Source organism: Sinocyclocheilus rhinocerous, unplaced genomic scaffold (assembly GCF_001515625.1).
Source record: "Sinocyclocheilus rhinocerous isolate Xijiao unplaced genomic scaffold, SAMN03320098_v1.1 scaffold681, whole genome shotgun sequence".
Lineage (NCBI taxonomy): Eukaryota > Metazoa > Chordata > Actinopteri > Cypriniformes > Cyprinidae > Sinocyclocheilus > Sinocyclocheilus rhinocerous.
In genome coordinates, this window is record NW_015641029.1 from 369,887 (window position 1) to 382,766 (window position 12,880).

A 12,880-nucleotide genomic window follows, 5' to 3' on the forward strand; every position below is an offset into this window, starting at 1 on the left:
CCCCCACTTTCCATTGTTTTACTTCAATGATAGGTTAGAATTTTGTGAATGAAAGATCATGCAGAATTATTATTTATATATATATATATATATATATATATATATATACATGCACACACACACGCACACACACATACACACACACACACACACATAAAAACCCTTCTCACATAAAGGAACACAGACATGATTTAAACTTTTACTACATACATGTGTTGGATTAAGCAGATATGAAAGTTAATATCTGATCTTCAGCTTTCACAGAACTTACCATTGTTTATGACAGCGTATGTTGCATTATATGTGTCTGCATAGTCATCATCTGGTGAAAACAACATTAAACGGAAATAAAATCAAACATAGTGTGTGTTTGTGGGTCATCTGAAATGAATACTGCAGGATACGTTCTTTGTGTCCTCCCACTCACTCACCTGCTTTATGAACCATGTGGATCTGTTTGAACATGGTCTTGTACCAGTCCTTGGGTCTGTCCACAGTCTAAATAGAAGCACACACACACACACACACACACACACAAGCGATTTGCCTTGTCAGTTTGCTGGTTAAGCGCACAAACAGCTAACAGCATTTGTCATTACCTGACAACCAACAAAATCACCAGAGCACAGAGTGAGAGAGACAGACAGGGAGTATCATAGTAACCGTCCAGGAAAGAGCCAGGAATGTTCTCTTCTTCTCACAAACACACACATTCACAGACAGTCTGACCTGCTGAGAGCTCAGAAGCATTCCTCTAACCACAATAAGAGGATCAAATGTCAAAACACAAATCAAGAAAAAGTGCCCTCAAAACAGATCATTAACAGCTGATCTGTTGTTTTAAACTGTCCAGTGACAGTGAACAGATGTTGTGCTGTTTAAAATCATTCAGAAAGAAAGAAAGAGTGCTTGGTTTTGTTTTGATAAAGTATCAGGTAATAAAACATCATGTAAATCTCAGTTTTTGGATTAACCAGTCACAAGCGCGATAAGCAGCAGAATATTCTGTCAATATTTTTTTTTTGTTTCTATTTCTGTGCCTTCATGTTGTATAGCACTATCAACTCATTGGTAGTACATTTATATAAACAGTTCAATACATGGAATTATTATTGAGTAACTTTTTGCCAACAAAAATATTTCCAAATGATGTCAAAACCCCTCCCGTCTTCCGAGCAACAAGCAGCTGTCTCTTTCCTAAATGAATCAGTGTTTTGAACGAATCGGTTGAATAAATGATTCAATGACTCATTCCTAAAGACAATCCTTTGCTGCAACATACATACACATAAGGATGTAACTTGCAGACTGGCAGTTTGTCTGAATGTGAAACAGTGAAAAGTCTCAGTGCTGTTGGACTAAATGCCAACCCCAAAAATTTGAAATCCAGAATGAACTGATTTATAACAAATAGTTAATGTCTATTGATTGTATCACATGCAGTTATGGGCAGACAAATTACTTATCTGTAAATATATCAGTCATAACTTTAAAGACAAAACAATCACTAAATACTTAGCAAAAGTGTCATCATGACACATTAATGACAAAACTGTGTATACATTTTAGTGTATATATAATGAACTCAAATTTGCTACAGTGAAACATAGGTGAAATAAATTTTAAAGGAGCAAAATACACTGAAAAATGGTGTAGTATTTACTTTGTAATAATTTTCACTCCAAATTTGCTCATAAAATTCACAAATAATAACAAAGAAACAGCAAGAAACCCATTGAATATGCAATTTTTAAGTAGAAAGACTAGGATTTACTTGTAAAACTTACTTCAATAATCTTTATTTTATTAAGGAATAAGGACAATCTTTTTAAAAGTGTAGTTGTTTTTAATTTGTCATTTTTGTCAGTTCCCTTAAAAATGTCTGGATATCACTCACCGTTCGGATGGCGATGGGAATGCCTGACTCATCCACTGGTCCAATGCCTTCGTAATGGGGTGCTTTTATGATGGACACCTTCTTCTCTTCCTCTGAGAAACGAGCGATGGGCACAGAGCTACTGACCACTGTCTGACCAGAGACAACGGTCTCTCTCTTCACCGTCTCTGAACCCTCTGAGTGCGAGAGAGAGAGAGAGAGAAAGGTTAGAGACAGATAAAAAGAGTAAAACAAGTGCTGTCCTTTACAATTGATTCTTGTCTAATTGTGACCCCAGTGAGTTCCTGGGTAACAGTGAGGGAAGACAGTGCAACAACCTAGTATCAACCTTTTTAACTAAACATCTCTCACTCACACACACATCATTGATTGCTGTGCTACTATTGGCTCTTCATTAGACTGCTGCCATAGATACAGTCACACTGCAGCACTCAAAATGTGTTAGTGTCAGTACTTCATTGGATGCTAATATTAATCAGAAAGGCAATTAATTGGCCATTGTCACACTAGAATGTCACACTAAGCGATCAAAAACTGCCTTTGACGAAAGCAATCTATAATGTTTCCCAAAATTTGTATCAGATGGCATAATCAGGGCAAATATCACACAGTGTCAGCCCAAAAAATATATATAGTGACAGAAGTCTGAGCTGGACAGTCACAGTCAAATCTAATCTAATAGAGCAGGAACACTGACATGGCTCTCACCCTGACTAAGCACCCTGAACTATGAAATATGTATGACACAGCGTAAATGAGACAGCTACTTTTATTCCTTCACATCTATGCAAGTTTGCACTAGCAAAAAGACAATGACATGAGGAAACACTACAGCAAACTATCTGTCAGCATCTTTTCTTTAAACTACTACAACAATTGTATGAATTTGCCTTCCTAAGCAAACCCCACCCAAAGTATCAGAGCTTTGCCTCTCCTCAGTTTCCCTGTGTTCAGGTATTGATTGCTCCGGTCTGGCCTAATGGATGCAAATGCATCATATCCTGAGGACCAGACTGCACCGTTAACTGCCAATACAGGCATCCACTAACAAGAATTGTGCATTACAAATCCATTATTTTAGAGCGCCAATACTAGTACTCAATCAATAGAAGGACACAAAGACAATTGAGGAAAGTGTTTTTTAGAAAACATTTGATGTGTCCAAATAGGCTTACTTCCATACTATTTTGTATGCGAAAAACAGTACACCAAAGAGTATGTCTAAACTCATTGTATTCTAAAATAAAATATGCAAAAGTACCTGGATGACCTACTACGTCCGGCAAGATTTTGGAGTGTCATGGACACTTTACTATCCCATAATGCCAAATAGTCATGAAGTAAGTTTCAAACAAAAAGTAGTAGGCCTATCTACTAGGCTATTATGATATAGATTTAGTTTGATGCAGTTACTATCTCTCTTTTTATGTCTACATCACATACAAAAACTAGTTTTACATGTGGTTCAGACATCCTATTCCAGTCTAAGTGGGCGGTTTTAGGTCTGAATAAGCAACGTTTGGCTGAAACTCTGCTTTGCAATACTAGCCAGAGGTCTGTGTGGGACTTTCCTCTCACCTGAACTACGACCCTGCTGGATCTTTACCAGGCCTGGGCTGAGGGTTGGGGGTGGAGGTGGGTACACAGGCGGAGAGAAGGGCCTCTGAGATTGAGAGCTTCCGTTCACTGCCATCTGACCCTGGGCAACATAAAAAAAAACAAATAAAAAAAAAAACAGTTTACAAGAGATGGAATTATGTCATTTGTAGAGTCACTTTCGTCAAACAAGTATGAGTGGGTGACAGCTATGGGACAAGAAGTTGAGACATGAGAGCACACATCAAAAGATACTGTACAACAAATGTGAGAAATGTCATTACTGAGGAAAACGCTGTTACAAAAAGGATAAAGGTTGTGATCAGATGTTGGTGCTTCTGTAGTAACATAAGTGGGATGATGGATGACAAATGAAGAGGTAACTGAAAAATTGTTAGACTACATGACAACAAACATACTTTGAAAGAACCTTTAGTAGATAATGAGTGCAGGACAATCTATGTAAGAAAGAGTGTTAACACTGGAATATGGTACCATTATAAATTCATATTCCAAAGAAGTTCAAGTCTTCAGTCAACAGCAGCAATATAAAATGCAAATGTTAATCTCAAACAAACTTCATGAAAGGTCACATAGGAAATCACAGGTCATCATAAGAACCCTAAAGTCTACATGAAATTAAAATGTCCTCTTTCTTCAAACACATACCTGGACTTCATACTTCTTTTAATATATAGTATGAAATATTATATATATACACATTATCATTTAAATGTTTGTGGTCAGTAAGATTTATTTATTTGTATTATTATTATTTTTTTTTAAATAAGGCATTCATTATTTTATTTGACAAGAATGCATTAAATTAATCAAAAAGTGACAGTAAAGATATTTATATTGCTAAAAGATTTCTATTTGAAATGTTCTTTTGAATTTCTATTAATCAAAGCATCTTAAAAAATGCATCATGGTTTTCCACAAAAATATTAAGCAGCAAGACTGTTTTCAACATTGAGCACCATATCAGCATATTAGAATATAATAATTGACACCAAAGACTGGAGTAATGGCTGCTAAAAATATAGCTTTGACATCACAGGAATTAATTGCATTATTTAAAATATATTAAATTGTATTTTGTACAAAAACTGTATTTTTGATCAAATAAATGCAGCCTTCTTCTTTTAAAAACACCAAAAACCTTACTGACTCGAAACTTTAGAACAGTGTACATTTATATATTAATAAACATTACAGCAGCAATAACAAATTACAATATATTTTTAGCAGTATATGATTGCCAGTTGTATACAGTATATTATATAAACTGTATCGAGAACAACAAATATATACAGTGGTGTGAAAAAGTGTTGGCCCCCTTCCTGATTTCTTATTTTTTGCATGTTTGTCACACTTTAATGTTTCAGATCATCAAACATGTTTCATTTTAAAACATGTGTGCATGTTGACTTTAAATGGGAAAACAACATACATAGCATACAATGAATAACTGCATACATAAAACAGAGTGAAAATCAAGCATAAAACAAAAGACAAAGCAGCCACCTGCTGTAAGCTGACACATTCAAGCATGTGACTCAAAGTTAGACATTCAACAGCGCTGAAAGACTAGTGGCGACATACAAACACGAGCAGATTCAAACAAACGTGGCACCAGACTGGAGTGAGGTGTGCCAGTTGAGCGTGATAGTTACGTTAGTGCCCGTGGCAGCTGACGGGGCGGCAGGAATCTCGTCAGGGGCGTTGGAGGCGTGGCTGAGTGTGGGGGATGGGGTGGGTGTGCCTGCGGGGGAGGAGTCCATGCTGCAGATCTGCAGCTCCTCCAGCCCAGCTGTGGATGATGAATAATGACTCAGCGCTGACACGGTTACTGGTGACGGGGCAGGTGAGGCCGACATTAGCCCGGAACGTTCCAGAGGGGCATAGGGTGTTGGCGACAGGGCTTTGGGCAATAGCCCTGACAGGAAGTCAGGGGAATCCTGACTGGCCCGGCTATACGGTGACCGGCGAGCTGAAGGGTCCGGGGAGGGCGGTCCAGAAGAGAGCGGCCTGGTGCTCCCTCTTACAGGGGAAAACTCACGCTGATGGAGGAGGGTGAGAGGGAATAAAAGGGAAGGAAGACAAGAATTGAAAGTGAACATAAAGCAAAGCCAGTGAACAAGAAGTGACATACGGGCACATTGAACCATGTTGAGTGAAGAAGAACAAGTGAAACTGTGGGAAGGAATAAAAGGTTGCTGGAAAAATAAAATAGTAATTAGCAGTAAACACACATTCTTTCATCAAGCTGTCTGTGTACGTTCACTCCATTCCATCAGATGAAGATGAATGAATGCTAAATGGGTCACACTGTGAGTATACTGTAAGAAATAGAGACACCAAAATTTCCCAAAATGTGGAATAATTAAGATTTCACCAAGGCTGTATTTATTTGATGAGAAATACAGTAAAATTTAAGAATATTATTATAATTTAAAATAACTGTTTTATATTTTAATATATTTTCAGAAGTCATTAAAGGGGTCATATCAATGATGCTATTTTAAAGATCATTATTTTGTGTATTTGGTGTAACAGAATATGTTGACATGCTTTAATGTTCAAAAAACACATTCTTTTTCAAATACTGTACATTATTGTAGGTCCTCTATGCCCCGCCTCTCTCAAACACGTCGTTTTCAACAAAGCCCCAACCTTTGACAAGCGCAGTCTGCACTCTAAAAAATGCTGGGTTGTTTTAACCCAACTTTGGGTCAAATATGGACTAACCCAACTTTAGGGTTAAAAATGTAATTGAAAAATGTAACCCAACAGTTGGGTTAGTCCATATTTGACCCAAAGTTGGGTTAAAACAACCCAGCATTTTTTAGAGTGTGCTCTGATTGGCCAGCTGACCCAGTGCATTGTGATTGGCCGAACACCGCAAGCACTCGTCGGAAATGTAACGCCCCTTACCATAATCGCGAGCTTCATCTTTTAAAGAATATCTCTTTGGATTTGAGACTTTAGTCTTTGCAACTTTACAGATTTTCTTTATGCACCAAGAGCTTGTAACACTCCAAAGAGAAAGGAAAACTTGAAATCGCATCATATGACCCCTTTAATGTAATATGCTAGTTTGGTGATTAAGAAACATTTCTTATTATTAGTGTTGAAAACCGTGCTGCTTAAAAAAAATGTTTTGTGTGTGTGTGGAAACTGTGACACACTACTATTGCATAGTTGGAGGTAAGTACGATTTAAAATAATAATAATAATTAAAAAATGTTAAATAAATTATTAAAATAAATTATTACTTATATTCAACAAGAATGCATTACATTGATTAAAAGTAACAGTAAAGACACTGTATAATGTGTAAAGATTTCTATTTCAAATAAATGCTGTTATTTGAATTTTCTGTTTAAAGAATCCTCAACATTCAGCAGAGAGTTCAGTGTTTTAAACTGATAATAATAAGAAAAAATATTAATAACTGAATACCAATAATAAATGACAATAACTGAGCAACAAATCAGCATATTAGAATGATTTCTGAAGGATCATGTGACATTGCAAACTGGAGAAATGGATGTTGAAAATTTAGCTTTGTCATCACAGTAATATATTCAAAAAGCAAGCAGTTTTAAATGGTATTTATCACAATATTGCTGTTTCTACTGTAGTTTTAATTAAATAAATGCAGACTTGGTGAGCATAAGAGACTTCAAAAACATTTAAAAATCGTCATTATTCCAAACTTTTGACTAGTAGTATAAGTGTACATTATCACTGTAAATAAATGACAATAATACCACCAAACTGCTTGCTGGTCTTGGTGGTACAACAGGGGCTCGCATGGGGTCAGCGGGGTCCACTGCGTTTGTCCTGGATTTAGTCTCAAGCCCTGACTGGGTCTCTGCTTGAGCTTCTGGACTGCGAGGAGCTAACTGGATGGAGAGAGAAGCTACGTGTGTTTCAGAAGTAGCAGTGGGGTCTTGAGGTGGGGAAGCAGATGTACTTTTTGGCTTAGTTTTAGACTTTGGGTCAGTTTTAATCATGTTCATCTTGTTAGGTGCTGCATTTAGTTGGTCACTTGAGAATTTTGAAGATGACAATTTGTTCCCCAGAACACGAGTGATAAAACTGTTAGCATTAGCCTGTTGGGACAAGGGGGGCTCCTCAAGGGGGGCTCCAGAGGTGCTAGTGGAGGTTCGGGTGGTCTTAGAGTATGAGTATGAGGAGGTGGCACTAGATTGGATGTTGTAAGAGCCTGAGGAAATGACATCATTACTCTGTGGGGAAGAGAGGGAGGTGTTTGACAGCATTGCAAGGGAACTGTAAGATGGGGGGTTAGGGGTCATGTGATAGCTCTCTCTCCGAGGGGGCGGCAAGGGGACCTGATAGAGAAAAGGTCAATTCAAATATGTAAAGTTAGTTTAAATAAAGCAAATTTTCTCAGAGAAATTTCAATTCGACTGCTTTAGGGGTCAAGAAAATCACACTTGATATGAATCCTCTAGAAAGACGTTATCATATTGGAAAAAGACCATGACCAATATTAATCCAAACAGTTGTGAAGCAAAATAATTTCAAAGTAGCACATAATATGAAAGCAGAGGATTTTTTGTTGTGAAAATAAAATGAATAGGGTGCAAAATCTAACAGCAGTATGATCAAGAAGCAGGAATGCATTAATAGCTTATTTAAAAAAAAAAAAGTATTATAAATGAATGTGTACCGGTGTGGGAGATTTCTTATCCTGTAGGTTGGGTTTAACGCTGCGGAAGCCTTTAGCAGTCAAGGACGCGCTGCTGGCATCTCCATTCCTTAACCCCTCAGACACACTGCGTGAACGCCAGGCATCTACACACAAATAAAAAATATAAATAAATAAACCCCCCCCCACCCCACACACACACACACACATACACACAGACATATATAGCTAAATATATATATATTTGTTTAAAAAATCTAATAAAAATGACAAAAGCACAATACTAAATCACTAAAACTTTAACAAAAAACGACAAACTGAACATATAAAAAAGCTACTTCAAAATATTAATAACTACTATAAACATATTTACAAAATACTAAAATGCTTTTTTATGTAGTAAAATGCCTCCTAAGTGCCCAAATACTTCATGTGTCCACTGTATAGTACACATTAATATTTATATAAACACAATAATGAAGACAGACGCACATACACATCCAACAAACACTTGCCTGAATCTGATGACTGGGAATCACTACCTGTGGAAAGTAAAGATGCATTAAAATAAACATAAAAATGCATTTACCATGATAACACCATAGAATGACCACAGAAAAGCAAGACAAACATATGACAAAAGACACAACACATGCAGAAAGGTCATACCCATTGAAACCAAGGGAGAACATGGATCAGGTTTTCTTTTTAATACTCCAATGCTATGCCTATATTTTGAACTACTAAGCTGTTAACTAAGCTGTTTTTTCTTTAGTTATGTCTTATCTTGCTTATTACACCATGTGAGATGGCCCTGCCATTGGTGCATAATGTCCACAGTATGGGAATGAAAAGAAAGATCGTCTCAGGTTACTTATGTAACCATGGTTCCCTGAGTAGGGAAATTACAGAGAACAAGAAGATTACATAGCAGAAGCTGCTACTGAACACAGAGAAAGAAAGAGACCGCTAGTATAAGACCACACAAAGTTTGAAACACTACTCTCATAATGATGATTAAAACTACAATATGTAAACTCGAAGATTGGAAGTCAAGTCAAGTCAAGTCTGCTTTATTGTCAATTCTTCCACATGTACAGCACATACACACAGAGAATTGAAATTGCGTTACTCTCAGACCCTTGGTGCATACAGATAACACTAACAGTAGAACATAAATACAGATAGATACAGATTAAATATAAAATACAACTATACAAATATACAAATAAGGTAAAATGTAAAAAAAAATATATAAAGCAGCACATTTTCGGGACTGGAATGATGGTGGTAGCTTTGAAGCATGTGGGGACAACAGCCTGACTAGGAAGAACACAAGCTTAAATTTTGAACACAAACTAATAGATTTTACAACAATTAATTCTGGTCCTGTATATTGCAAAATATACATGAGCACATGCTGTCCTAATGATAGAGGTTGCAGCATTGTATGGGCTATTACAAGTAAAAGTGAAGGGCATGGTCTCCATGATGCTATTTAAACATCTGCTGTATTTCGTCAAACCTGTCCATGCCTTAAACAAGTCAAGTTAAGTCAAGTCTGCTTTATTGTCAATTCTTCCACATGTACAGCACATACATACAGAGAATTGAAATTGCGTTACTCTCAGACCCTTGGTGCATGCAGATAACACTAACAGTAGAACATAAATACAGATAGATACAGATTAAATATAAAAAAACAATTCAGCATTAAAAGAGTACAACTGTGCATCTGTGAATGAATGCTTGACTGCCTGTCTGTGGCCAGCAGCTTTTCAAAAATTAAAGACGTGTTGTCATATCTCTGGCAGGTCTTGACAGCATGTCACTTTTTCAGCAGACTCACTCAACCAGCAGAATATAACAGTGAAAATGCCTGGATCCTTGTAACTATCAGCACAGAAAAATGGCAGCTAGTCTTTTTATTTTTACATTAAAATCTCATTGAGTGTGTGTGTGTGTGTTTTGAAAGGGTAAATGGTTTTATTGATTTAATTAAAACCTGAACAGTCTCTACAGCATACAACACATAGTATTCAATATAGCTGACTGCAGACTGAGCATTATTTTTTAATTCAGAAGGCAGCTTAGATTACATTAAATCGGAAAACCGCACTATTTATACTACAAAACTTCATGGAATAGTGCATAAGTACAGCGTTACTGTGGAAACCTCTATTTTTACCGCTCCAAAAGCGGCACCTAGTGGCAATAACAAATGCATTTGCGCCCATTTCGCGCATATGGGCGTGCTGGTCTGAAAAATTAGGTGTGTTCAGGCGCGTTGCTATTTTGAGGCAACCGAAATAGACTGCGCCATTGACCAACAAACACTTGGTCTAAAGTCTGGCGCAATATTTTTTCTTTGTTATTTAAAGAGCGCGTTAGTAATATGTGCCTATAGCCAGGTGCACAACGTGCGTACACTTTGCTTATTACACACACAGGGACATGCAGCAGCACACAAACATTTTTAAAAATGAAAAATTACATTCCGCCATGTAAATAGCGAACCCGCCATGGCACGAGCGCAACTGGCTTTTAAAGGGAATGGGAGATGACACTCTCATTTGGTTTATTGCACGTTACGCCCAAAAAAAACCCATTACAATACTCATTAAGAGAACAGGGACAACCCATTTAGACCATGTGCCCGGGCGCGCCGACCGTTTTCCCGTAGTTAAACTAGCAAAAGTGGATTCGGACACGCCCTGAGGTGCACCTGTGCCGCGCGCTTTAGACCATGCACTTAGATCGTTAAAATAGGGCCCATTGAGTGTGTGTGTGTGTGTGTGTGTTTTTGAAAGGGTAAATGGTTTTATTGATTTAATTAAAACCTGAACAGTCTCTACAGCATTCAACACATAGTATTCAATATAGCTGACTGCAGACTGAGCATTATTTTTTAATTCAGAAGGCAGATTAGATTACATTCAATTGGAAAACCGTTATAGAAAAGCTTACATTCAGAGAAAATGCATCCTATGTCCCTTTTTTCACTAGTATGTTATAATTGCATCAAAAGCTCTTATTTAATGTAGGGCTATCAATTGATTAGAAAGTTTAATCAAATTAACTTTAATTTTAAATTGCTCTGATAGTAAGAAAATTACATATTACTGCATTTAAATATGCGATAAGGCACACAATTAACTTTTTATTAAAGGGGTCATATGATGCGATGTCAATTTTTCCTTTCTCTTTGGAGTGTTACAAGCTCTTGGTGCTAAAAAGACAGTATAAGTCATTATAATCCGTAATTATGTTTACTGGATGCAACAAATGCCTCGTTTATAATGGGTTTTAATGTTTTTGTCTCGTCGCTCCGGCCGGACAGGGCATCACAGTATGGTAGGGGCGTAACATTTCCTTCAGACGCTTGAGGTATTCGGCCAACCACAACGCGCTGGATAGCTGGCCAATCAGAGCACACCTCGCTTTTCAGACCGATGAGCTTTGTAAAAATCTACGGTTTTCAGAAAGGTGGGGCATAGAGGAGAAACAATAATGTACAGTATGTTGAAAATAATGCGTTTTTTTAACCTTAAACCGCATAAACACATTTCATTACACCAAATACACAAAATAATGTTCTTTTTAGCAACATCATGTGACCCCTTTAAGCTATAACCACCCGTAATTAACTCAGTAAATTGACAGGCTTAATTTAAAGATGTTAAACATTTACAGATGTGAAACATTTGAGTAAATCTGTATGTATAATAGAATGTAAAACATATTAAATAGGCAACATGTATTTGGCCTTTAAAATATTAACAAATATATTGACAACATGGAAGATCCTAAATCTAATACCTCTGTTCTCATATCCTAAGATCTAAGGACATAACAAAAGAAAAAAATAGACAAATGTTATGGCGTTATTTTAATGACAAATGTCGAGAGCGCATTATTGTAGCGCCAAAGCACATTAATATAATGCGCGCGCAGATTTCTTTTGCTCTTGCACAAAACCGGACGCGTGCGCTCAGATACACGCTGCTCACGCCCGGAGAGAGTGCACGCACTTAAAACGTGTCTCTCCTCTCACTCAAACTGTGTCCTGTGCACTCTCAAATCTCTGTGCTCATGCACTATAGATATTAATTCTTTTCGCACCTGAATCTTTAATCTTAAATCTTCTGATTTAAGACAGAACTATGGCGTTATTTTAATGACAAATGTCGAGAGCGCATTATTGTAGCGTGAAAGCACATTAATATTATGCGCGAGCGCGAATCTCTCTTTAAAACAGTATATACAAAGTAGCCTCCTTTACAAAGACATGCATATGTGCATTCGCAGAAAAGATCAAAATACAAACATAAAAGAGATATAGTAAAACAAAGTCGCTACAATAACCAGTTTATGTTAAAACAAAAATACAACAATAAAAGATCAAGGAAAGGCCCTGCACAAATCAGTTTTGAGACTACTTTTTAAAAGTGCATAATGATAACTTTTGACAACGTTTAATTCAGGTGCGAAAATAATTAATATCTATAGTGCATGAGCACAGAGATTTGAGAGTGCACAGGACACAGTTTGAGTGAGAGGAGAGACACGTTTTAAGTGCGACAGACAGACAGACAGACAGATAGATAGATAGATAGATAGCGATAGACAGACAGACAGATAGATAGATAGCGACAGACAGACAGACAGATAGATAGATAGGTAGATAGCGACAGACAGACAGATAG

The 12,880-nt window shown here is 37.0% G+C and overlaps 1 protein-coding gene across 1 annotated transcript in view; it reads right to left on the reverse strand.

Moving 5' to 3' along the window:
* Positions 1 to 12,880, reverse strand: part of LOC107754131 (sorbin and SH3 domain-containing protein 2-like) — a 40,622-nt gene that overhangs the window by 23,322 nt on the left and 4,420 nt on the right. The window contains exons 3-10 of the mRNA XM_016570453.1: positions 8,690 to 8,716; positions 8,196 to 8,320; positions 7,270 to 7,854; positions 5,170 to 5,556; positions 3,476 to 3,596; positions 1,898 to 2,073; positions 432 to 498; positions 272 to 322 (exon numbers count right to left, since the gene is read on the reverse strand). Coding sequence (XP_016425939.1) covers positions 272 to 322; positions 432 to 498; positions 1,898 to 2,073; positions 3,476 to 3,596; positions 5,170 to 5,556; positions 7,270 to 7,854; positions 8,196 to 8,320; positions 8,690 to 8,716 — 1,539 coding nt within the window. The remainder of the gene's footprint in view (positions 1 to 271; positions 323 to 431; positions 499 to 1,897; positions 2,074 to 3,475; positions 3,597 to 5,169; positions 5,557 to 7,269; positions 7,855 to 8,195; positions 8,321 to 8,689; positions 8,717 to 12,880) is intronic.